A 27299-nucleotide genomic window follows, 5' to 3' on the forward strand; every position below is an offset into this window, starting at 1 on the left:
TCACTTGAAGAGGAGGAGGAAGAGGAGGTTTTGCAAAAGATGGTGAAAAAGCACTAGTGGTTCAAAGGGTACTACATGCTGAAACTACTCCAAATATTGATTAAAGGGAGAATTTGTTCCATACTAGATTCAAGGTGGGTGATACTACTTGCATGGTGATAGTAAATAGTAGGTCATGCACTAATGTGGCCTCAACTGAGATGGTGAGTAAACTGAAGCTATCAACTTGTGATCATGCAAAACCCTACAAACAAAGTTGGCTTGATGATTCTAAAGGCATATGTGTGAACAAACAAGCATTGGTGAACTTCTCAATTGGAAACTATAAGGAAGATCTATGTGTGATGTGGTTACAATGACTGCTGGTCATATACTTTTAGGGAGGCCTTGGCAATTTGATAGAAAGTTGAAACACGATGGAGATACCAATGTGTATACGGTCAAGGTAGGATACAAACGAATTCATTTACAGGCTTTATCTCTAAAAACGCGTGAATTGAGCTCAAAAGAGCAATTGAAATCAAACATGTTCTTGAGTGCAAAGGAGCTAGAAAGAAAGTTAGAGGAGGGTGACATAGCCTACGCTTTGGTGGTTAAGGAGTCCACGTCTACTAGTGCTCCAATAGATCAAACTCTTGCTGATTTACTAGGAGAATTCAATGATGTGTTCCCAAAAGAGTTACCTAAGGGTTTGCCACCTCTAAGGGGTATTGAGGATGTTATTGATCTCATTCCAGGAGCTCCATTGCCAAATAATTTTGCTTATAGATGTGATCCCGAGGCTTCATCAAAAGAATTACAAAGACAAATTGAAGAGTTGATTGAAAGGGTTACGTAAGGGTGAGAATGAGTCCTTGTGCAGTTCCAGCTTTGCTCGTGCCAAAGAAAGAAGGGACATGGAGGATGTGTATTGATTCAAGAGTTGTGAATAACATCACAATTAAATACCACTTCCCTATGCCTAGACTTGAAAATATGCTAGATGAACTCCACGGTGCAACGATTTTCTCTAAAATTGACTTGAGGAGTGGCTATAATCAAATGAGAATTAGAGAAGAGATGAATGGAAGACGGCTTTCAAGACTAAACAAGGCTTATATGAGTGGATTGTGATGCCTTTTGGTCTTTGCAATGCTCCAAGTTCTTTCATGCACCTTATGAATGAGGTACTACGACCTTTCTTAAACAAGTTTATTGTTGTTTATCTTAATGACATTCTAGTTTATAGTAGGGATAAAATGAAGCATGTTTTTCATCTTAGAAGATTATTTGAGAAATTGCGTGAGCAAAAATTGTATGGTAAACTTGAAAATGCTCATTTATGGTGCATAGTATTTCTTTTCTTGGTTATATTGTTTCTGACCAAGGCGTGGAGGTTGACCCTGAAAAGGTCAAAGCTATTTTTACATGGGTTACTCCTACAAACATGCATGAGACAAAAAGTTTTCATGGTCTTGCTTCATCCCACAGGAGGTTTATTAAAAACTTCTCCACTATTATGGCTCCTACAACTTAATTGATGATATTAAGGAAAAGCTATAATGCTCCTTGTTTAGGGTAAAAATACCCTAGACATGTGGACCAATGAGAAGAGGCCACGTATCAAGTTCAGGATGGCCCAAGAGGCCCAATAGCCTCCTAACACGTGTCCCCTTCAGATAAGCTTCTAAAATGGAGGCCTTCAAGGGCCCAAATCTCAAGAAGAGCCGTAAATCGGCGTAGCCCACTAAAACCTAGGTCAAGTGACCTAGATAGGAGCACTTCTACCAACGACCCTATAAATAGGGAGATATTTCCCCATTTTGGGGACACATTCAATCATTTAATTACACCTACTTTCTCTCTCATTAGAGAAACACATGAGCTTGGAATTTTCCGTACTCTTTATTCTCTTTCAAGTTACTAACTTGATCGTCGGAGGCGGACTGGAGTCTCCGCTGTTTTTGTAGGCACAGCTCAGCCGGACCAATCTTTGTGACGTAACTCTCCCGAGGGACAAAAACTCTCCCGATGGCTCTCTGATAACCAAGCGCATCTGGCCCAGAGACACTCTAGAGTGGGGTGCCAGCCAGGCGGGTACAAACCGACCCCCTGGACAGCCGAAAGGGGAAACCCATACGGCAAGTGGATTCGCTCTCGTCACTCGAGACGAACTCATGATATTCATGACTAGTTTCAAGGGTGAGATTAAGGATCTAATCACCAAGAGCCGGGCTGGCCCAATCAGGGGTCAGTCGGCAAGGAAGAATCCTCTAGAGAAGGGGAAGTCAGTCCGAGATAGGCAGCCAACTCCTCATCCAAAGGAGAAGGCAGCCGGGACCATTGATTGGTCCAAGATTCTTCTGCCTAAGAGGAACAAAAATACCACCCGCCGGACTAAACAGCCGGTAAGAAACAAAAATTCAACTCTTAACGCTCGGGAGATCATCACCTGCTAAAGAAATCAACAACTGTTTGAATTAGCTTCTACATCAAGCTTTCCAGACAACTTAAAGAATACATCTGCAAGGAATGTGCCATCCTTGCATGAGAGCCATATTGGCGGTAATACCATCAATTCTGGGCCTCGGATGATTGGGAACGCACCGTATGTACCGCCTCTGGTCTACGGTCCGTATTCTCCTCATTTCATGCATCCGACCCTCTTCGGAGGTCCGGCGGCATACAACAACGACCAGCCACTAGATTGGCAGCTTCGTCTACTTTGCTTGGGTGAACAACCTTCCGCGTTTACCCGGAAAATAACCGAGGCGGCACAGCCGGCTAAGGTAAAAAATGTGTTGGTAGGTACTTATGACGGTACCTCCAACACAGAAGATCACCTCATGGCTTACACCAACCTCATGTATTTTACAAGGGTTGGATGATGCCACTTAGTGTCGATGCTTTCCGGCTACATTGAAGGGCATTGCGCAACAATGGTTTGGCAACTTGCTAGCCGGGTCCATCGATAGTTTCAGGAAGCTTGCCTTCCTGTTTGCTTCCAAATTCTCAATGAACATCCCTGCGAAGAAAACAAGTCTTGACTTGAGCACCATTAAGCAGGGTGAGAGAGAAGGTTTACGCTCCTATGTCAGGCGGTTCAATCTGATCAGAATTCAGATTCAAGGACTGTCTGACGAGGTAGCTTATACAGACTTCTTTAAGTGTCTGAGAGACGGGTCGACCTTTAAGTTTGACCTATTAAGAAAAAGGGCTTTTACTTTACAAGCGGCAATGAGGGAGGCGGAAAGCTATATTCAAGCAACCGACCTCTGCTCGCCTGGTAGCCAGTCGGACTCCAAGAAGTCCGACAGGCAGAAAGACAGCCGGCTTGCTCAGCCAGCTAAGAAAAAAGATGAGAGCAAAAAGAGAAAAGAAGTCTAGGTGGTAAGTGATTATGACCAGCCGTCCCAGAAGAAAAGGAAAGAATTTAAACCGTACGTTCCTAGGTACGAGTTTAACAAAGACTGCAACTCCATCCTCATGGAGATCAAGGACCGGCTGTCTCTAGAGAAGCCATATCCAATGAAAAGTTCCATTCAATCAAGGAACAAAATAAATTATGCCAATACCATGAGGAAGTTGGCCATGACACCAACGACTGCTTTAGCCTTCAACGGGCGTTGGACCGTCTGGCTAACAAGGGGATGTTAAAGTCCTACATTTCTAAGTCCAAAGGGACTAATAAGAAGAACCTGGGGCAGTCATCTAAGATACCCCAGCCTGCTAGTATTTTTTCCGTTTTAAATTTTAATTTTACTATCCGTTATTACTGTTCACTTTTGATAGGTGGACACGTGTCACAGGCATCACGTGACATTCACGTGACCGCTGTGAGGGGCAAATGTTTAGGGTCAAAATACCCTAGACATGTGGACCAATGAGAGGAGGCCACGTGTCAAGTTCAAGCTGGCCCAAGTGGCCCAATAGCACTTTCCTATGCCTAGACTTGAAAATTTGCTAGATAAACTCCACGGTGCAACGATTCTCTCTAAAATTGACTTGAGGAGTGGCTGTCATCAAATGAGAATTAGAGAAGAGATGAATGGAAGACGGCTTTCAAGACTAAACAAGGCTTATATGAGTGGATTGTGATGCCTTTTGATCTTTGCAATGCTCCAAGTTCTTTCATGCACCTTATGAATGAGGTACTACGTCCTTTCTTAAACAAGTTTATTGTCGTTTATCTTAATGACATTCTAGTTTATAGTAGGGATAAAATTAAGCATGTTTTTCATCTTAGAAGATTATTTGAGAAATTGCGTGAGCAAAAATTGTATGGTAAACTTGAAAAATGCTCATTTATGGTGCATAGTATTTCTTTTCTTGGTTATATTGTTTCTGACCAAGGCGCGGAGGTTGACCCTGAAAAGGTCAAAGCTATTTTTACATGGGTTATGTTTAGGGTAATTTTACCCCGCCACGTGGTCTAATCAGAGGATGACACGTGTCAGCCTCAGGATGGCCCAAAGAGGACCAATCCCTGCTCGACACGTGTCACTCCAGAAAATAAGGGGAAAAAGGCGGCCTTCAGGCCCAAATCCCGAGAATGCCGTAAAACGGCGCAGCCCACCAATGATTAGGGTTCAGTGACCTAATCAGGGGCACAACTCCCAAAGAACCTATAAATAGGGAGATACCCCTCATATTGAGGGCAGAACGTTTTATCATTTAATACACCTGCCTTCTCTTACATCAGAGAAACACCTGAGCTTGGAATCCGAGCAGATACCCACCTAAATTTCCGTACTCTTTATTCCTTTTCAAGTTACTAACTTGATCGTCGGAGGCGGAGCACCACCCAACAGGTGTCTCCGTTTGTTTTGCAGGTACAGCTCATCCCGGATCAGTCTTCGTGTTGTAACTCTCCCGAGGGACAAAAACACCCAAAACATTTGGCGCCGTCTGTGGGGAGAGTACCTCGAAGATGGTTCAAGAGTTTGTACCTCCTAACCGTCTGAGCGAAAACCCAGAAGTCTTTACAGACTGATGCAAGTCTAAGCATGGAGAACTTCGAAGATTTGCTTATCATGCATCAAGATAGCTTGTCCCTAAACATTGATTCAAGCCAAGCATTGCATGGACACTTTCTTGGATATCAAAGCAAAGCCACGGTTTGCTTAGTGGTTTTTCTTGGAGTCTAGTTCACTTTCTTGAACTTTCTTGAATTTTCTTTACTTAGATTTTTGCTTACAAGTTTTTACCTTTCACTTGAAAGGGTTTTTCTTGGTTCAAGCATTAGGATCTTTAATCTTTATTTAGTTCTTTAATTTTTATTTATTTATTTAGTTGCTTTAAAAATCAGTTAGTTAGCAAAATAAATCAGTTTAGGCGTGTGCTTGTTCTCCAAGGAGTTTGGTGTATGCTTGTGCGCCAAGGTGCTTGCTCTTCAAGCAAGTTAGAATTCTAGTTTAATTAGGATTAAATTAGGAACTTGTCCTAATCTTCCTAGGTAAACTAAGTCTTATAAATAGGGCTGTAAAACACACGAATAAATACATAGATTAATATTCAGATTTATTTCTTAAGTTGCATACTTGAGTTTTGGTTGATTGCGATCAATTGTTGTTTTGCTTGTTTTAGTTAAAACATTCGTTTGGATTGATTAATTAGGTGGATTCTTAATTGATTAATCTTAGTTTTTGTTTAATTCTTGGTGGATTTCCTGTATAGAATTATACTTAAACATATCCCTTGTGTTTTGTTGATTTTCGGATCAATAATTCACATCACACACCATGAGGAGGAAGGGGCAACCCAAACGGCAGCTGGATCAGCCCCTGTCACCTGAGACGAACTCATGAGGTTCATGACTAGTTTCAAGGGTGAAATTACAGAGCTGATCACCAAAAGCCGGGCTGGCCCAAGTAAAAGTCAGTCGGCTAAGAAGACTCCTCCAGAGAAGGGGAAGTCAGTCAGAAACCGGCAGCCTACTCCTCATCCAAAGGAGAAGGCAGCCGGGACCATTGATTGGTCTAAAATTCTCCTTCATGGGAGGAACACAAATAACACTCGCCGGCCCCAACAGCCGGTGAGGAGTAAAAAATCAACTCTTGATGCCCGGGAAATTATTAACCGGAAGAGAAATCAATCGCTGTCTGAGTCAGCTTCAACGTCGAACTTTTCAGACAGCTTCAACAACATTTCTGCAGGGAGTGCACCCTCCTTGCATGAGAGTCAGACAGGCGGTAACACCGTCCATTCTGGCCCTCATATGATTGGAGCTGTCCCGTATGTGCCTACTCAGGCTTACGGGCAGTATTCTCCTCACTTCATGCAGCCGACCTTCTTTGGGGGTCAGGCGGCATATCAAAATGTCCAACCATTGGACTGGCAGCTTCGTCTGCTGCGCCTGGGTGAACAACCTTCTGCGTTCACTCGGGAGATAACCGAGGCGGCACAGCCGTCCAAGGTTAAGAATGTGTTGGTTGGTACCTATGATGGCACCACCAATCCGGAAGACCACCTCATGGCTTACACCAACCTCATGTATCTGCAGGGGTTGGATGATGCCACTTGGTGTCGATGCTTCCCGGCTACATTGAAGGGCATTGCCCAACAATGGTTTGGCAACCTGCCAGCCGGGTCCATAGACAGCTTCAGGAAGCTTGCCTTCCTGTTTGCTTCCAACTTCTCAATGAACATCCCTGCTAAGAAAACAAGCCTTGTTTTGAGCATTGTTAAGCAGGGAGAGAAAGAAGGGCTGCGCTCATATGTCAGGCGGTTCAATCTGATAAGAATTCAGATTCAAGGACTGTCTGACGAGGTAGCTTTTACAGACTTTTTCAAGGGTCAGAAAAGGGGCTTTCACCCTACAGGCGGCCCTCAAGGAGGCGGAAAGCTACATTCAAGCTACCGACCTCTGCTCGCCTGGTAGCCTGTCGGACTCTAAGAAGTCCGACAAACAGAAAGTCAACCGGTCAGCTCAGCCGGCCAAAAACAAAGAAGAGAGCAAGAAAAGAAAAGAAGTCTGGGCGGTTACTGAGTCTGACCAACCGTCCCAGAAGAAAAAGAAAGAGTTTAAACCGTACGTCCCCAAGTACGAGTTTAACAAAGATTGCAACTCCATCCTCATGGAGGTAAAGGACCGGCTGTCCATTGAGAAGCCGAATCCTATGAAAAGTTATGTCCAGTCACAGAACAAAAATAAATTTTGTCAGTTCCATGAGGAAGTTGGCCATGACACCAACGACTGCTTTAGTCTTCAGCGGGCGTTGGACCGTCTGGCTGACAAAGGGCTGCTAAAGTCCAAAATTTCTAAGTCCCCAGCCGGGGCAAAAAAGAAAAACAAGGGTCAGTCCTCCAAGACTACCCCCCAGCCTGCTAGTAGTTCGGATACCGATAAGGAGCCGGTCTACACCATAGCAGGCTGGTTCTCATGTGGTGGCCCTACCATCCGGGGCACCAAGAGCCATCTTCGAAAGATGGACAAAGATGATGATGAGCAGGCGGAAGCCACCTCCTCCTTCCCAGACGTGTTGATCACTGAGAAGGACAGGGGCAGCGTCCGCCGCCCGCATGATGACTCGGTGGTCATCGAATGTAAGGTTGCCAACCAGCTGGTTGGAAGGATCCTTATAGACACCGGCAGCTCATCAGACATCATTAGCCTCCGGTGCCTGCAAAAGCTGAAATACAACGTCGGCAGCATGCATCCAGTCACCCACCCCTTGGTTGGTTTTGGGGGTGGGATGGTCTACCCAGCCGGGAGAATTGACTTACCCATCCGGCTGGGAGAGAAAGGCCAGGGATGACATATGGTCGTCAGATTCTTGGTCGTTGAGGAGTTGACCGCCTATAACATCATCCTTGGCAGGCCAACCCTCAACGTAGCCAAGGTCGTAATCATCCCGTCTCTCATGCTCATCAAGTATGAGAGGGATGACGAACAGGAACCAATAGACCTTTACAACGTCAAGGATGCCGACCCAGGCGGACAGGAACCAATAGACCTTGACAACGTCAAGGATGCCGACCCAGCTCCTGCCCCATCAGCAGCCGGGAAGAAAAGAAAGGCTCCCCTGCTGGTGGAGGTGAAGAAAGAGAAAAAATAGCAATCACTGACCGGTGAACGGTCAGATGAGCTCCGTCCCCAACTGGCTGGCGAAAGCATTGATCTCGTTCTGGACGACAGCCGTCCAGAACGTACTGTTAAGGTTGGGACGGTAGCTCATGCTACCTTGGGTGCAAGCTTGCACCTTCTGCTGAAGGAATTCAAAGACATTTTTGCCTTTGAAGTGGAGGAGATGCCAGGCGTCAGCCCGGATCTTGCTGTCCACAAACTCGCCGTGGACCCCAAAAAGAAGCCCATCCGGCAAAAGAAAAGAAATCACGGCGAGGAAAGAAGTCAAGCGGCAGCTGCCGATGTTAAAAAGCTGCTAGACGCCAGGTTCATCCGGCCCTGTAATTTTCCCGACTGGGTGGCCAATGTGGTCCTTGTTAAGAAACCGAATGGGACCTGGCGCATGTGTGTTGATTACACAGACCTCAACAAGGCGTGTCCAAAGGACAGTTATCCGCTTCCAATGATCGACAGTCTGGTCGATTCTACAGCCGGTCACGCCTTGATGAGCTTTATGGATGCCTACTCCGGCTTCCATCAGATACCCCTGTGGAAGAAAGATCAAGAGAAGACGCCCTTCGTCACTGATCAGGGGCTATTTTGTTATACTGTGATGCCGTTTGGCTTGAAAAATGCGCCTGCCACTTTCCAACGGATGATTAATACGGTCTTCATTAATCAGATTGGGAGGAATGTGGAGGCGTACATTGATGACATGATAGTCAAATCCAAACAGCAGACGGATCACCTTGCTGATCTCCGAGAAACATTCACCACCCTCAGGCGGCATAAGGTTATGTTAAATCCTAAGAAATGCGTCTTTGGTGTTGAGTCTGGGAAGTTTCTAGGATTCCTGATTGATCAAAGGGGGATAGAGGCTAACCCTGAAAAGATACAGGCGGTGATAGACATGAAGTCACCCCGTTCTGTCAAGGAAGTCCAGAGACTCACCGGTTGCCTGGCCGCCTTGGGGAGGTTCCTCAGCCGGTCAGGCGACAAATGCCTCTACTTCTTCCAAGCAATCAGGAAGAAGACCAGATTTGAGTGGGGGGATGATGCTGAGGCGGCGTTCCAGAGGTTGAAAGAGCATTTGCACTCTCTGCCTAGGTTGGTCAGTCCTTTGCCTAGGGAGACGTTGTACATGTACTTAGCCTTCTCAGACCATGCCCTCAGTGCCGTTCTCCTTACTGAGCGAGACGGCGTGCATCTCCCGGTTTACTTCATTAGCCATGTTCTTAAAAATGCTGAACTCCGGTACCCCATGGTTGAGAAATTTGGCCTTGCTTTGTATATGGCATTCAAAAATTTGAAGCCTTACTTTTTGGCACATCCGGTGGTGATCTACACGTACCAGCCACTCAAGCGGCCGATGTCTACCTTGGACTCATCCGGGAGAATGTTGAAATGGGCTATTGAAATGCAAAGTCTTGAAATCACTTACGAACCAAGAAAGGCAGTGAAAGGTCAGGCGTTTGCCGACTTCATTGTAGAAATGACTCGTCCGGTAGCTCCGGATAATCTTGATCAGGTTTGGAAAGTATATGTAGACGGGAGCTCTACAAAGACCGGCTGTGGTGCAGGCATAATTTATGAGTCTCCTGAAGGAGACAGATTTGAATATGCACTACGCTTCAAGTTTCAGGCCTCTAACAATGAGGCGGAATATGAAGCCCTGCTAGCCGGCATACGCATGTGTAAGACGGCAGGGGCCATGAAAATTGACGCCTACTCAGATTCTCAATTGGTTGTTAGCCAGTACGAGGGAAGTTATGAGGCTACCCATCCGGCTATGATTAAATATCTTCAGGCAGTCAAAGAAGAGTTCAAGACACTTAAGGAATTCCGGCTGAATCAGGTGCCTAGGTCGGAAAACAACCAGGCGGATGCATTGTCGAAACTGGCATCTTCCGCCTGCCATGATATGCCTCGGTCAGTGATGCAAGTCTAAGCATGGAGAACTTCGAAGATTTGCTTATCATTGATTCAAGCCAAGCATTGCATGGACACTTTCTTGGATATCAAAGCTGATTTGGGTATTTTATACCCGGCCAGGTGGCCCAATCAGAAAGTGCCACGTGTCCTCCGTAGAGGTCCCATTTGGACCTATAGAATGATGACACATGGAGGGTGGACACTTCTCCGTCCTGCGTGGACTGAAGGTCCAGCAGGGACCATTCAGGTGGCGATACGTGTCACACAAAAAGTGCTTCAAAATCCTTTGGGCACAGTGACACGTGTAACTCAGGCATTGGCCCTGGGATGGCGGCCTTCTAAGGCCCAAATCCCGAGGCGCCGCAAAACGGCGTGACCTAATTACTAGGTCACCAGATCCTAGGAAGGCACACTTTTCAAAAGGACCCTATAAATAGGGACATTATGTCATTTATGACGGAGAGAGAATTTTGCACACGCAATACGAGACAATACGTCACTTACCACAGAGTTGTCGTTTTCAAGGAACACACAACACTTTACCCGAGCTTGGAATCCAAGCAGATAACTTTACTTCCGCACATTTTATCTCCGAACATTTACTGACTTAATCTTCGGAGGCGGACCACCGACCATCCGGCGGTCCGTTTGCTTTGCAGGTATAGGCATCCTAAGTTGAATCCAGTTTCAGTGTTGTAACTCTCCCGAGGGACAAAAACCCCCGAAACAAAAGCAAAGCCACGGTTTGCTTAGTGGCTTTTCTAGGAGTCTAGTTCACTTTCTTGAACTTTCTTGAATTTTCTTTACTTAGATTTTGCTTACAAGTTTTTACCTTTCACTTGAAAGGGTTTTTCTTGGTTCAAGCATTAGGATCTTTAATCTTTATTTAGTTGCTTTTAAAATCAGTTAGTTAGCAAAATAAATCAGTTTAGGCGTGTGCTTGTTCTCCAAGGAGATTGGCGTATGCTTGTGCTCCAAGGTACTTGCTCTTCAAGCAAGTTAGAATTCTAGTTTAATTAGGATTAAATTAGGAACTTGTCCTAATCTTCCTAGGTAAACTAAGTCTATAAATAGGGCTGTAAAACACACGAATTATAGAGAGATTAATATACATTGTTTTAAGTTTAAACACTTAAGTTTTGTTGATTGTGATCAATTGCTGTTTTGCTTGTTTTAGATAAAACATTCGTTTGGATTGATTAATTAGGTGGATTCTTAATTGATTAATCTTAGTTTTTGTTTAATTCTTGGTGGATTTCCTGTATAGAATTAGACTTAAACATATCCCTTGTGTTTTGTTGATTTTCGGATCAATAATTCACATCAGCTTAAAAAACTAAGTTCGATACTTAGTGTAAATTCAACACTGATTAAGAAACTAAGCACAAAAACGTTTAGTGGCTACACAACCGGTCTCAAACAAGACCAGAGGCTAAAATGGCCGGATGGTTGCTCTTTTTATAAAATCGCCTGTCCCAACATGGACATAGGCGTCCGGCGACACCCCTCCGGGTGCAATCGTCGCAGAGAACAGATTATCTGTCGGTTCTACGTATCCATGCAGACGGCAAAAATTGAACGACCAAATTGGTCAACTCATAGCCGTCTGACCGAAATAACCTACGAAGAACGAATAAGTTCCTAGATACCGGATGCCCATAGGCATCAGTCGGTCACCGGCTGAAGTTCTCACTTAGGTTATTTATTCAAAAAATTGCACCTCACCCCAATTGGGGCAAGAGTTCAATGGCTATGAAATCTCTACCAAGACGGGCATAAGCCGTCTGGGTAGTGACCGAAACGCCTGTTGGTGTACGGCTGTGCACTTGGTTTGGGGCAATCACTACTGTGTGATTGACTTACAAACATATCATGCTCTTTGCAGCATCAGACGTTCTCAAGTCAATCAACCAGCTCCAATTGAAACCAATCACACAGCCGTCCAGGGGCAAGGACAGCCAGACTATTGACTAGTTAGGCAAAAAATTGCCGCATGCTTTTCATAAGATAGGCAAAAATTAAAAAATCAAAACCGACTTAGTCGGTGCAATTCATGAAAGTTCATCCAACCAAACGGTTGTAATGGATCAAATGTTAACCGGACCCCGTCCAGGAGAAAGAAATTGTTAATTAACACGGCTCCACAGCCGGTAAATACAAGAATACTCGGCACGCAGGCCGGAAAAAGCAAGTTTTGGCATACAGCCGCTGAATAAAAAGGAATTAAAAAAGCAAAGACTGGCATACTGCCGCTGAGGGGTCACTTCTGGCCTGCAGGCGGAGCCTCCTGGTTCTCCCCCTTCTCCTCATCATCTGAGAGAATTTGGTGCGCTTCGCCGGGACCAGGAAGCTCAGGTGCGGTCGGCTCATTGTTGCTGAGCCAGGATTTAAAGGAGGCAGGCTCTGGCTCGCCTTGCTCTCTCAAGTACACCACGTACTCGGCATAGCTGTGTGCCATTGTCCAGATGCTATAATCAGCGTCTGGATACAAGGCAGCCCAAGCAATCTTCATACAGGCGTCGTTGTCAGCATCACTCTCAACAACAAGGCGGTTTTGCTCCGCCTCCAGGGTTGCTGCAAAGTTTTTCTGAGCTTGAGAAGCATCCTTCTCCAGCCTCTCAACCTTGGGTTTCAGTTTGCCAAGGTCCGCCTGGGTCTTCTTGAGCGCCTCTTCAGCCTGTTTGGCGCTCTCGTCTGCTTTCTTCTGGGCCTCCTCCGCCCCCTTCTTGGCCGTCTCAGCATCCATTACCCGCTGGTCGGCCGCCTTCAGATCTAGCTCCAGCTGCTGGATTTTAGACGCCTGTGTCATAATTATTGCTTTAGTTTCAAGTTCATTTACGATAGTTGAGTGGAAAGCAATATTATCAGCGTCTATGGCGGACTTCTTGGCCCTTTTTACCTCTTCCCGTTTGCGGGAATAAGGACGTTTGAGCCCGTCCACCCGCAGCATGGCCTGTAAAAAAGCAGGCGATATAAGAATTGCAGGCGGGGTAAAACACTTGGAAAAAATAACATTGAATTGACAAGTTTCTTACCTCAGCCAGAAGGGATAGAATGCGTTCAAGATTGAACGTCTCTATCCCAGGGATATTGTCCTTATCCCTCTTCCGGACGGCATCCAGCATGGCCTTGGCGTGCTTCTGGACGTCTGGCCAGCGGGGAGATTGATCTGCACCACAATCAATACGATGAGTGCAAAACTTAGGCAGCACCTATCTGTTGCCGACCGTCTGAGGATGACGTCTGTTGGGAGTGGGATTTCACCCGTAAAGGCCACCCCAGCTCAAGCGGGGATTCAAAAGGGTTCTTACCATCAGAGCCGGCCAAGCGGGAACCGCTTGCAAGCGTAGTGAACCCCGCGGCTGCTGAGGGGTTGACAAGATCAAGGCATAGGCTGCCGCCTACCTTCTCGAGTCGCCCCGCTATCCGCATCGTCTTAGCCCCGGCTGAGGCGCCAGGAGTTGACGTAGAGGCGGACTTTTTTATCTTGTTAAGAACGGCTGGGGCCTCCTCTCTAGCCCGTTTGAGGTTCTTCTCAAACGATTTCCCAACTTCTCCCCCCTGTGAAAATAAACAAGTCAAGGTTAGTATCCGGGCAAGACAGTTTATAAAATAAACTTAAGAAAGGGTCAGGCGCTCATTACCTTGGCCCTGAGCTCGGCCGCAGCTTTCTCCGCAAGATCTTTGCGGATGGTCGCAGAAGACCGCTTGGGGGTTTTCTCCGACTGCAACATGTTTAGCGCTTCTTCTGCAAAAAGAAAGAAATTGGTCAGAATCATAAATCAATTCCGATAGAAAAATACTACAGACGGTGTGAACCCAGGCGCATACGTTTATTAAACATGTGCCCTAGCCCGCAGGCGGCTAGGAAACATTCATCCCTGAACCAGGCGCTCTTAGGAATCCAATTCTTAGGGACTTTTATTGTTTCCTCGGTTGACAGAGTTGCGTCTGTGAGGCAGAAAAAGTCTGCCTCGATTATTTTGTCAAAGTCTTCCTCTGGGATCCGGGGAAGAGCGCACTCCCTGCCCAACAAGTCAGGCTTCTTATTGTACAGACGAAATTCATAATTTTCCCGTCTGGTTGGGGCTGACATCAGGTAGAACCTGTGATTCCAGCCATCGAACTTTGAGACCTTGTCCAAGGTCATCATGTATTGCGGCTGTGTGGTTAGGGTATACCACGCTCTCCAGCCGCCTGGGCTTCTGCTGAGGTAATGCATGCTTGCAAAAAGCCTCCCAGCCAGGGTTAAGCCCTTGGAACTCGCAGGCGGCAACATACCCCAGAATGTTGGTCCAGGAGTTGGGGGTAAGTTCCCAGAGCCCAAGGCCGTAGCCTCTCAAAATTGCCTTCACCGATGATGTGAATTATTGATCCGAAAATCAACAAAACACAAGGGATATGTTTAAGTCTAATTCTATACAGGAAATCCACCAAGAATTAAACAAAAACTAAGATTAATCAATTAAGAATCCACCTAATTAATCAATCCAAACGAATGTTTTAACTAAAACAAGCAAAACAGCAATTGATCGCGATCAACCAAAACTCAAGTATGCAACTTAAGAAATAAATCTGAATATTAATCTATGTATATTTATTTGTGTGTTTACAGCCCTATTTATAAGACTTAGTTTACCTAGGAAGATTAGGACAAGTCCCTAATTCAATCCTAATTAAACTAGAATTCTAACTTGCTTGAAGAGCAAGCACCTTGGCGCACAAGCATACACCAAACTGATTTATTTTGCTAACTAACTGATTTTTAAAGCAACTAAATAAATAAATAAAAATTAAAGAATTAAATGAAGATTAAAGATCCTAATGCTTGAACCAAGAAAAACCCTTTCAAGTGAAAGGTAAAAACTTGTAAGCAAAATCTAAGTAAAGAAAATTCAAGAAAGTTCAAGAAAGTGAACTAGACTCCAAGAAAAGCCACTAAGCAAACCGTGGCTTTGCTTTGATATCCAAGAAAGTGTCCATGCAATGCTTGGCTTGAATCAATGTTTAGGGACAAGTTATCTTGATGCATGATAAGCAAATCTTCGAAGTTCTCCATGCTTAGACTTGCATCATCCTCCTCTTCTTCGAAAGAATTTGTCCTCAAATCTCGAAGTTCTTCATCAGGAATATACTTAGCCAAATCGCCAACATTGAATGTAGCACTAACTCCATATTCTCCCGGAAGTTCTAACTTATAAGCATTGTCATTGATCTTCTCAATAATCTTGAAAGGACCTTCACTTCTAGGCATCAACTTATTCTTGCGTTTTCCTGGAAATCTTTCCTTTCTCAAATGTAACCATACCAAGTCTCCAACATTGTAACCTTGTTGCTTTCTATTCTTGTTTGCTCTAGCTTTGTACATGTCATTTACTTTCTCTATTCTTGTTCGAACTTGAGCATGTAATTTCAGCATACTCTTCAACTTAGACTCGGCATCTTTGTGAATTAACTCACCCTTAGGCAATGGAACAAGATCAATTGGAAGTTTCGGATTGACTCCATAAACTACCTCAAAGGACCAATATTGTTGCAATTCAACTTTTTCAGCAATATTATCATTCAACCCCGAAATAAATCTAGCAATCTTATGCTCAACAATCTCTTCTAAGCCACATAGCATGCATAACTTTTCAAATTCACCAATATAATTCTCAACAGTCATAGAATTTTGTTTAAAAAGTTGCATCTTAAGATAAACATCTTGAATATAATCACTAGGTACGAACCTTTTTTTCATGTGCTTCTTGAGTTGTTCCCAAGTTGAGATTCTTGCACACCCCTCCTTATGCCTCTTCTTCTTTAGATTATCATACCAAAGACTAGCATAACCGGTCAGTTTTAATTCAGCCAATTTGCATCTTTTCCTTTCATCATACTCCTTGTAATCAAAGAGTGTCTCGGCCCTTCTAATCCACTCAAAGTATTTTTCAGGTTCATTCATACTCCCATTGAATTCGGGAAGATCTAATCTAAGGTTCCTATCATCATCCTTTGGTCGATCTCTCCTCCTAGGCCTTGGTGATTCATCACTTGAGGAATAATTATTTCGTGGCCTCCTTGGGTTCCTCCTTGGTTGTTCTTCCTCACTTGAACCAGAATTAGGGTTAGAATTCCCTTTCCTTGAAGAATCTCCAGCAAGAGTATCAAGCCTTTTTAATATCTCATCCATCCTTGCTGCCAACTCGTCAATTCGCCTATCTCTTCTAAGATTTTGAGCCTGTTCTAAGGTTAATCCCCTTGGAACCTGTGGAACCTCCTCGTCACTCATGATTCCTACACAAACCAAGTCAGTTTATGCAAAAATCTTGATTAAAAGATCGAATCTTGAAGGAAAACTAGGCAACACAAAAACCGGACTCCCATCCGCAAATCAGTGCACAAACACCAAAAGTTTGAGGCTGTGTAGAACGCGTTACTCAACTAAAAGTTATGCAATTTTATATGGTGATAGCTGGACGTTTTTAGAGTTCAATGCAAAACGAATCACGTAAAAATTCCCAGCCAATTGTTCCCAGTTTAATTTTTGCCGAAGTTGCGCAAACCTGCTCTGATACCAAAGATGATGTGAATTATTGATCCGAAAATCAACAAAACACAAGGGATATGTTTAAGTCTAATTCTATACAGGAAATCCACCAAGAATTAAACAAAAACTAAGATTAATCAATTAAGAATCCACCTAATTAATCAATCCAAACGAATGTTTTAACTAAAACAAGCAAAACAGCAATTGATCGCGATCAACCAAAACTCAAGTATGCAACTTAAGAAATAAATCTGAATATTAATCTATGTATATTTATTTGTGTGTTTACAGCCCTATTTATAAGACTTAGTTTACCTAGGAAGATTAGGACAAGTCCCTAATTCAATCCTAATTAAACTAGAATTCTAACTTGCTTGAAGAGCAAGCACCTTGGCGCACAAGCATACACCAAACTGATTTATTTTGCTAACTAACTGATTTTTAAAGCAACTAAATAAATAAATAAAAATTAAAGAATTAAATGAAGATTAAAGATCCTAATGCTTGAACCAAGAAAAACCCTTTCAAGTGAAAGGTAAAAACTTGTAAGCAAAATCTAAGTAAAGAAAATTCAAGAAAGTTCAAGAAAGTGAACTAGACTCCAAGAAAAGCCACTAAGCAAACCGTGGCTTTGCTTTGATATCCAAGAAAGTGTCCATGCAATGCTTGGCTTGAATCAATGTTTAGGGACAAGTTATCTTGATGCATGATAAGCAAATCTTCGAAGTTCTCCATGCTTAGACTTGCATCAGCCTGGTGAAGGGGGAAGCGAAGGCCGGCTTTGAACGCCGCCTCATAACAGCCAAAATAGCTGTTGGCGTTCTCTTGATCATCCCCCCAAGCGATGGTGCCCAGCTCAGGCGGCACCCGGATCTTATACCCGTCTCCTAGCGGGTGCATTTTCTTAAAGTTCTCTAAGTTCTCTCCCATCTGGATTCGGTCCTTGGAGGAGACGTGGATGCTGAAGGGATCGTCCTTCTCACTCCATTTTTTCCTTTCTTCCTCCTCGCTATCCGGAAGAGGGGGCAAGTCATCGCTGCTCTCGGAGGTAGAGGCGGAGCTGTCGCTCTCCATCTCCCCCTCGCTTTGGTCTATGGGGGCAGAGGCGGCCTCGTCGCCGCCTTGATCGCACTCTTCCAAAAAGGAGTCTGCAGGGGTTGAAGGGGCGCGCGGAGGGGATCTCTCCAGAGCCGTCTGGTTTCCCTGACCAGACGTTTCTCCCTCAGGCGTTTGGCCGCCTGAGCCTTCGCTCTTGTAATTCGGGTCCGTGGCCGTCTGCATTGTCCGAGCCATGGTGTCCTGCACAGACACATAACTGGTCGGAATCCATGGCAAAGGGTGGTCCCAACACCCCGAGCCGGCACTCCCAGTCCTAGACTCAGCCGACCCTAGTGACCGGCTGGACTCTAACCTAGGTCGTGCCGTGTGTGTTGGTGATGCATCCATTTATGCAAGAAATATGTACAAGCGGTGAAAAAAGAAAAGAGCTGAGAGAGACAGAGACGGTACCTTTCGAGTTGGTATCTAAGTGTAGGCAGGACCGGCTGTATCGCTGAAGAACAAGCTTTTTGCTCAAGTCTGACTCAAACAAGTGACTTCTGCTCTCTCAAAGTTTTTCTCTCTTGAAAATTTTTGTAAGGGTACAAAATTATGAGGGTAAAACGGCTATATATAGAGGGTAAATTTGGGGGCATTTCCGTAATTTACCCAGAAGGTGAACAGTTACTTTGTAACGGTAAAATTACCGCCAACCGAAGCGTGACATGTGTCACAGATGCCACGTGGCGTGCCACGTCACATCTGTGAGGGGCAAATGTTTAGGGTAATTTTACCCCGCCACATGGTCTAATCAGAGGATGACACGTGTCAGCCTTTGGATGGCCCAAAGAGGACCAATCCTTGCTCGACACGTGTCACTCTAGAAAATAAGGGAAAAAAGGCGGCCTTCAGGCCCAAATCCCGAGAATGCCGCAAAACGGCACAGCCCACCAATGATTAGGGTAAAAATACCGAGGATGACAAGGAGTTTTCATGGTCTTGCTTCATCCTACAGGAGGTTTATTATAAACTTCTCCACTACAATGGCTCCTAAAACTTAATTGATGATATTAAGGAAAAGCTATAATGCTCCTTGTTTAGGGTAAAAATACCCTAGACATGTGGACCAATGAGAAGAGGCCACGTGTCAAATTCAGGATGGCCCAAGAGGCCCAATAGCCTCCTAACACGTGTCCCCTTCAGATAAGCTTCTAAAATGGAGGCCTTCAAGGGCCCAAATCTTAAGAAGCGCCGTAAATTGGCGCAGCCCACTAAAACCTAGGTCAAGTGACCTAGATAGGGGCACTTCTACCAACGACCCTATAAATAGGGAGATATTTCCCCATTTTGGGGACACAATCAATCATTTTATTACACCTACTTTCTCTCTCATTAGAGAAAAACATGAGCTTGGAATCAAAGAAGATCCCCACCTAATTTTCCGTACTCTTTATTCTCTTTAAGGTTACTAACTTGATCGTCGGAGGCGGAGCTCCACCACCTGGAGTCTCCGTTGTTTTTGTAGGCACAGCTCAGCCGGACCAATCTTTGTGACGTAACTCTCCCGAGGGACATAAACACCCAAAACATTTGACGCAGTCTGTGGGGAGAGTACCTCAAGGATGGTTCAAGAGTCTATACCAGCTCCCGAGCGTCCGGTAGACAAACCGAAAGTTTTTACTGACCAAAAGGATGATGATCCTCAGGTTGAAACTTATATAGCCAGTGATGGCTCTCTGATAACCAAGCGCATCTGGCCCAGAGACACTCTAGAGTGGGGTGCCAGCCAGGCGGGTACAAACCGACCCCCTGGACAGCCGAAAGGGGAAACCCATACGGCAAGTGGATCCGCTCTCGTCACTCGAGACGAACTCATGATATTCATGACTAGTTTCAAGGGTGAGATTAAGGATCTAATAACCAAGAGTCGGGCTGGCCCAATCAAGGATCAGTCGGCAAGGAAGACTCCTCTAGAGAAGGGGAAGTCAGTCCGAGATAGGCAGCCAACTCCTCATCCAAAGGAGAAGGCAGCCGGGACCATTGATTGGTCCAAGATTCTTCTGCCTAAGAGGAACAAAAATACCACCCGCCGGACTAAACAGCCGATGGGAAACAAAAAATCAACTCTTGACGCTCGGGAGATCATCACCCGCTAGAGAAAACAACAACTGTTTGAGTTAGCTTCTACATCACGCTTTCCAGACAACTTCAAGAATACATCAGCATGGAATGTGCCATCCTTGCATGAGAGCCATACAGGCGGTAATACCGTCAATTCTAGCCCTCGGATGATTGGGAACGCACCGTATGTACCACCTCTGGTCTACGATCCGTATTCTCCTCATTTTATGCAGCCGACCCTCTACTGAGGTCCGGCGGCATACAACAACATCCAGCCACTAGACTGGCAGCTTCGTCTACTCCGCTTGGGTGAACAACCTTCCGCGTTTACCTGGGAAATAACTGAGGTGGCACACCCGGCTAAGGTCAAAAATGTGTCGGTATGTACCTATGTCGGTACCTCTAACACGGAAGATCAACTCATGGCTTACACCAACCTCATGTATTTACAAGGGTTGGATGATGCCACTTGGTGTCGATGCTTTCCGGCTACATTGAAGTGCATTGCCCAACAATGGTTTGGCAACTTGTTAGCCGGGTCCATCGATAGTTTCAGGAAGCTTGCCTTCCTGTTTGCTTCCAAATTCTTAATGAACTTCCCTGCGAAGAAAACAAGTATTGACTTGAGCACCATTAAGCAGGGAGAGAGAGAAGGATTACGCTCCTATGCCAGGCTGTTCAATCTGATCAGAATTCAGATTCAAGGACTGTCTGACGAGGTAGCTTTTACAGACTTCTTTAAGTGTCTGAGAGACGGGTCGACCTTTAAGTTCAACCTAGTAAGAAAAGGGGCTTTTACTTTACAAGCGGCCATAAGGGAGGCGGAAAGCTATATTCAAGCAACCGACCTCTGCTCGCCTGGTAGCCAGTCAGACTCCAAGAAGTATGACAGGCAGAAAGACAGCCGACTTGCTCAGCCATCCAAGAAAAAAGATGAGAGCAAAAAGAGAAAAGAAGTCTGGGTGGTAAGTGATTATGACCAGCCGTCCCAGAAGAAAAAGAAAGAATTTAAACCGTACGTTCCTAGGTACGAGTTTAACAAAGACTGCAACTCTATCCTCATGGAGATCAAGGATCGGCTGTCTCTAGAGAAGCCGTATCCAATGAAAAGTTCCATTCAATTGAGGAACAAAATAAATTATGCCAATACCATGAGGAAGTTGGCCATGACACCAACGACTGCTTCAGCCTTCAACGGGCGTTGGACCGTCTGGCTAACAAGGGGATGTTAAAGTCCTACATTTCTAAGTCCAAAGGGACTAATAAGAAGAACCTGGGGCAGTCATCTAAGATACCCTAGCCTGCTAGTATTTTTTCCGTTTTAAATTTTAATTTTACTATCCGTTATTACTGTTCACCTTTGATAGGTGGACACGTGTCACAGGCATTACGTGACATTCACGTAACCGCTGTGAGGGGCAAATGTTTAGGGTCAAAATACCCTAGACATGTGGACCAATGAAAGGAGGCCACGTGTCAAGTCGAGCTGGCCCAAGTGGCCCAATAGCACTTCCCTATGCCTAGACTTGAAAATTTGCTAGATAAACTCCACGGTGCAACGATTCTCTCTAAAATTGACTTGAGGAGTGGCTATCATCAGATGAGAATTAGAGAAGTGATGCAAGTCTAAGCATGTAGAACTTCGAAGATTTGCTTATCATGCATCAAGATAGTTTATCCCTAAACATTGATTCAAGCCAAGCATTGCATGGACACTTTCTTGGATATCAAAGCAAAGCCACAGTTTGCTTAGTGGTTTTTCTTGGAGTCTAGTTCACTTTCTTGAATTTTCTTGAATTTTCTTTACTTAGATTTTTCTTACAAGTTTTTACCTTTCACTTGAAAGGGTTTTTCTTGGTTCAAGCATTAGGATCTTTAATCTTTATTTAGTTGCTTTAAAAATCAGTTAGTTAGCAAAAGAAATCAGTTTAGGCGTGTGCTTGTTCTCCAAGGAGTTTGGTGTATGCTTGTGTGCCAAGGTGCTTGCTCTTCAAGCAAGTTAGAATTCTAGTTTAATTAGGATTGAATTAGGAACTTGTCCTAATCTTCCTAGGTAAACTAAGTCTTATAAATAGGGCTGTAACATACACGAATAGATATATAGATTAATATTCAGATTTATTTCTTAAGTTGCATACTTGAGTTTTGTTGATTGTGATCAATTGCTGTTTTGCTTGTTTTAGTTAAAACATTCGTTTGGATTGATTAATTAGGTGGATTCTTAATTGATTAATCTTAGTTTTTGTTTAATTCTTGGTGGATTTCCTGTATAGAATTAGACTTAAACATATCCCTTGTGTTTTGTTGATTTTCGGATCAATAATTCACATCAAGAAGAGATGAATGGAAGACGGCTTTCAAGACTAAACAAGGCTTATATGAGTGGATCGTGATGCCTTTTGGTCTTTGCAATGCTCCAAGTTCTTTCATGCACCTTATGAATGAGGTACTACGTCCTTTCTCAAACAAGTTTATTTTCGTTTATCTTAATGACATTCTAGTTTATAGTAGGGTTAAAATTAAGCATGTTTTTCATCTTAGAAGATTATTTGAGAAATTGCGTGAGCAAAACTTGTATGGTAAACTTGAAAAATGCTCATTTATGGTGCATAGTATTTCTTTTCTTGGTTATATTGTTTCTGACCAAGGCGTGGAGGTTGACCCTGAAAAGGTCAAAGCTATTTTTACATGGGTTACTCCTACAAACATGCATGAGACAAGGAGTTTTCATGGTCTTGCTTCATCGTACAGGAGGTTTATTATAAACTTCTCCACTACTATGGCTCCTAGAACTTAATTGATGATATTAAGGAAAAGCTATAATGCTCCTTGTTTAGGGTAAAAATACCCTAGACATGTGGACCAATGAGAAGAGGCCACATGTCAAGTTCAGGATGGCCCAAGAGCCCCAATAGCCTCCTAACACGTGTCCCCTTCAGATAAGCTTCTAAAATGGAGGCCTTCAAGGGCCCAAATCTTAAGAAGCGCCGTAAATCGGCGAAACCCACTAAAACCTAGGTCAAGTGACCTAGATAGGGGCACTTCTACCAACGACCCTATAAATAGGGAGATATTTCCCCATTTTAGGGACACAATCAATCATTTTATTACACCTACTTTCTTTCTCATTAGAGAAAAACATGAGCTTGGAATCAAAGAAGATCCCCACCTAATTTTCCGTACTCTTTATTCTCTTTCAAGTTACTAACTTGATCGTTGGAGGCGGAGCTCCACCACCTGGAGTCTCCGTTGTTTTTGTAGGCACAGCTCAGCCGGACCAATCTTTGTGACGTAACTCTCCCGAGGGACAAAAACACCCAAAACATTTGGCGCCGTCTGTGGGGAGAGTACCTCAAGGATGGTTCAAGAGTCTATACCACCTCCCGAGCGTCCGGTAGACAAACTGGAAGTTTTTACTGACCAAAAGGATGATGATCCTCAGGTTGAAACTTATATAGCCAGTGATGGCTCTCTGATAACCAAGCGCATCTGGCCCAGAGACACTCTAGAGTGGGGTGCCAGCCAGGCGGGTACAAACCGACCCCCTGGACAGCCGAAAGGGGAAACCCATACGGCAAGTGGATCCGCTCTCGTCACTCGAGACGAATTCATGATATTCATGACTAGTTTCAAGGGTGAGATTAAGGATCTAATCACCAAGAGTCGGGCTGGCCCAATCAGGGGTCAGTCGGCAAGGAAGACTCCTCTAGAGAAGGGGAAGTCAGTCCGAGATAGGCAGCCAACTCCTCATCCAAAGGAGAAGGCAGCCGGGACCATTAATTGGTCCAAGATTCTTCTGCCTAAGAGGAACAAAAATACCATCCGCCGGACTAAACAGCCGATGGGAAACAAAAAATCAACTCTTGACGCTCGGGAGATCATCACCCGCTAGAGAAATCAACAACTGTTTGAGTTAGCTTCTACATCAAGCTTTCTAGACAACTTCAAGAATACATCTGCAAGGAATGTGCCATCCTTGCATGAGAGCAATACAGGCGGTAATACCGTCAATTCTAGCCCTCGGATGATTGGGAACGCACCGTATGTACCACCTCTGGTCTACGGTCCGTATTCTCCTCATTTCATGCAGCCGGCCCTCTACAGAGGTCCGGCGGCATACAACAACGTCCAGCCACTAGACTGGCAGCTTCGTTTACTACGCTTGGGTGAACAACCTTCCGCGTTTACCTGGGAAATTACCGAGGCGGCACACCCGGCTAAGGTAAAAAATGTGTCGGTAGGTACCTATGTCGGTACCTCCAACACGGAAGATCAACTCATTGCTTACACCAACCTCATGTATTTACAAGGGTTGGATGATGCCACTTGGTGTCGATGCTTTCCGGCTACATTGAAGGGCATTGCCCTACAATGGTTTGGCAACTTGTTAGCCGGGTACATCGATAGTTTCAGGAAGCTTGCCTTCCTGTTTGCTTCCAAATTCTTAATGAACTTCCCTGCGAAGAAAACAAGTCTTGACTTGAGCACCATTAAGCAGGGAGAGAGAGAAGGATTACGCTCCTATGTCAGGCTGTTCAATCTGATCAGAATTCAGATTCAAGGACTGTCTGACGAGGTAGCTTTTACAAACTTCTTTAAGTGTCTGAGAGACGGGTCGACCTTTAAGTTCGACCTAGTAAGAAAAGGGGCTTTTACTTTACAAGCGGCCATAAGGGAGGCAGAAAGTTATATTCAAGCAACCGACCTCTGCTCGCCTAGTAGCCAGTCAGACTCCAAGAAGTATGACAGGCAGAAAGACAGCCGGCTTGCTCAGCCAACCAAGAAAAAAGATGAGAGCAAAAAGAGAAAAGAAGTCTGGGTGGTAAGTGATTATGACCAGCCGTCCTTGAAGAAAAAGAAAGAATTTAAACCGTACGTTCCTAGGTACGAGTTTAACAAAGACTGCAACTCCATCCTCATGGAGATCAAGGACCGGCTGTCTCTAGAGAAGCCGTATCCAATGAAAAGTTCCATTCAATAAAGGAACAAAATAAATTATGCCAATACCATGAAGAAGTTGGCCATGACACCAACGACTGCTTCAGCCATCAACGGGCGTTGGACCGTCTGGCTAACAAGGGGATGTTAAAGTCCTACATTACTAAGTCCAAAGGGACTAATAAGAAGAACCCGGGGCAATCATCTAAGATACCCCATCCTGCTAGTATTTTTTCCGTTTTAAATTTGAATTTTACAATCCGTTATTACTGTTCACCTTTGATAGGTGGACACATGTCACAGGCATCACGTGACATTCACGTGATCGATGTGAGGGGCAAATGTTTAGGGTAAAAATACCCTAGACATGTGGACCAATGAGAGGAGGCCACGTGTCAAGTTCAGGATGGCCCAAGTGGCCCAATAGCACTTCCCTATGCCTTGACTTGAAAATTTGCTAAATGAACTCCACGGTGCAATGATTTTCTCTAAAATTGACTTGAGGAGTGGCTATCATCAAATGAGAATTAGAGAAGAGATGAATGGAAGACGGCTTTCAAGACTAAACAAGGCTTATATGAGTGGATTGTGATGCCTTTTGGTCTTTGCAATGCTCCAAGTTCTTTCATGCACCTTATGAATGAGGTACTACGTCCTTTCTTAAACAAGTTTATTTTTGTTTATCTTAATGACATTCTAGTTTATAGTAGGGATAAAATTAAGCATGTTTTTCATCTTAGAAGATTATTTGAGAAATTGCGTGAGCAAAAATTGTATGGTAAACTTGAAAAATGCTCATTTATGGTGCATAGTATTTCTTTTCTTGGTTATATTGTTTCTGACCAAGGCGTAGAGGTTGACCCTGAAAAGGTCAAAGCTATTTTTACATGGGTTACTCCTACAAACATGCATGAGACAAGGAGTTTTCATGGTCTTGCTTCATCCTACAGGAGGTTTATTATAAACTTCTCCACTACTATGGCTCCTATAACTTAATTGATGATATTAAGGAAAAGCTATAATGCTCCTTGTTTAGGGTAAAAATACCCTAGACATGTGGATTAATGAGAAGAGGCTAAGTGTCAAGTTCAGGATGGCCCAAGAGGCCCAATAGCCTCCTAACACATGTCCCCTTCAGATAAGCTTCTAAAATGGAGGCCTTCAAGGGCCCAAATCTTAAGAAGGGCCGTAAATCGGCGCAGCCCACTGAAACCTAGGTCAAGTGACTTAGATAGGGGCAATCCTACCAACGACCCTATAAATAGGGAGATATTTCCCCATTTTTGGGACACATTCAATCATTTTATTACACCTACTTTCTCTCTCATCAGAGAAATACATGAGCTTGGAATCAAAGAATATCCCCACCTAATTTTCCGTACTCTTTATTCTCTTTCAAGTTACTTACTTGATCGTCGGAGACGGAGCTCCACCACTTGGAGTCACCATTTTTTTTGTAGGCACAGCTCAGCCGGACCAATCTTTGTGACGTAACTCTCCCGAGGGGTAAAAACACCCAAAACACTCCTGTTTTAGCTTTGCCTAACTTTTATAAATTATTTGAAGTTGAGTGTGATGCTAGAGGAGTAGGTATAGGTGATGTTTTTATCCAAGAGAAAAGACCAATTTCATTCTTTAGTGAGAAACTTAGTGGTGCTAAACTTAACTACTCTAACTATGATCGGGAGTTTTATGCCATTGTTCGCGCTTTGGATCATTGGTCACATTATTTAAGGCCTAAGCCTTTTGTGTTGCATTCTGATCATGAGGCCTTGAAATTCATACATGGGCAACAAAAGCTGAATTTTCTACTTGTTAAGTGGGTTGAATTACTTCAATCTTTTACATTCTGTTCGAAATACAAAGAGGGAAAGTCGAATATTATTGCTGATGCTTTATCTATGAGTGCGTATCTACTTGCTATGGTTGATACACGTGTTCTTGGCTTTGAACAAATCGAAGATTCATATAAGACATGCCCTGACTTTGCTGAAGAGTACGTTAACCCCTCACAGCATTATATGCTTCAAGATGGTTTTCTTTTTCATGGAAATAAGCAATGTATTCCACAAAGCAGTGTTCGTGAGCTTTTGATTAGAGAGGTGCATAGTGGCACCATTGCAGGAAATTTTGGTGTGCATAAACAGTTGATATGCTTAGTGAAAGTTTCTTTTGGCCTTAAATGATCAAAGATGTTCAATCTAAAGCCGAATCCAATGAAAAGTTCCATTCAATTAAGGAACAAAAATAAATTCTGCCAATACCATGAGGAAGTTGGCCATGACACCAACGACTGATTCAGCCTTCAGCGGGCGTTGGACCGTCTGGCAAACAAGGGGATGTTAAAGTCCTACATTTCCAAGTCCAAAGGGACTAATAAGAAGAACCCGGGGTAGTCATCTAAGATACCCCAGCCTGCTAGTAGTTCGGACACCGATATGGAGCCGGTTTACACCATAGTAGGCAGGTTCTCATGCGGTGGCCCTACCATTTGGGGCACCAAGAGCCATCTTCGAAAGATGGACAATGATGATGATGGTGAGTAGGCATCTGCTAGCTCCTCCTTCCTAGAGGTTCTGATTAATAAGAAGGACAGGGGCCCTGTTCGCCGTCCGCATGACGATCCGGTCGTCATTGAATGTAAAGTCGCCAACCATCTGGTTGGGCGGATCCTTATTGACACCGGCTGCTTGT

At 44.2% G+C, this 27299-nt stretch overlaps 1 protein-coding gene across 1 annotated transcript; it reads left to right on the top strand.

The window, feature by feature from the left end:
- The first annotated feature begins 355 nt into the window (after window positions 1-355).
- On the top strand, window positions 356-26791 carry LOC145627901 (uncharacterized). The gene is made up of 4 exons (XM_081680243.1): window positions 356-834; window positions 1333-1473; window positions 25418-25558; window positions 26188-26791. Exons 1-4 carry the CDS (start codon window positions 356-358, stop codon window positions 26789-26791), a joined length of 1365 nt encoding a protein of 454 aa, XP_081536369.1.
- Window positions 26792-27299: the final 508 nt, after the last annotated feature.

The sequence above is a fragment of the Chenopodium album genome, chromosome 4, assembly GCF_948465745.1.
Source record: "Chenopodium album chromosome 4, dcCheAlbu1.1, whole genome shotgun sequence".
NCBI lineage: Eukaryota > Viridiplantae > Streptophyta > Magnoliopsida > Caryophyllales > Amaranthaceae > Chenopodium > Chenopodium album.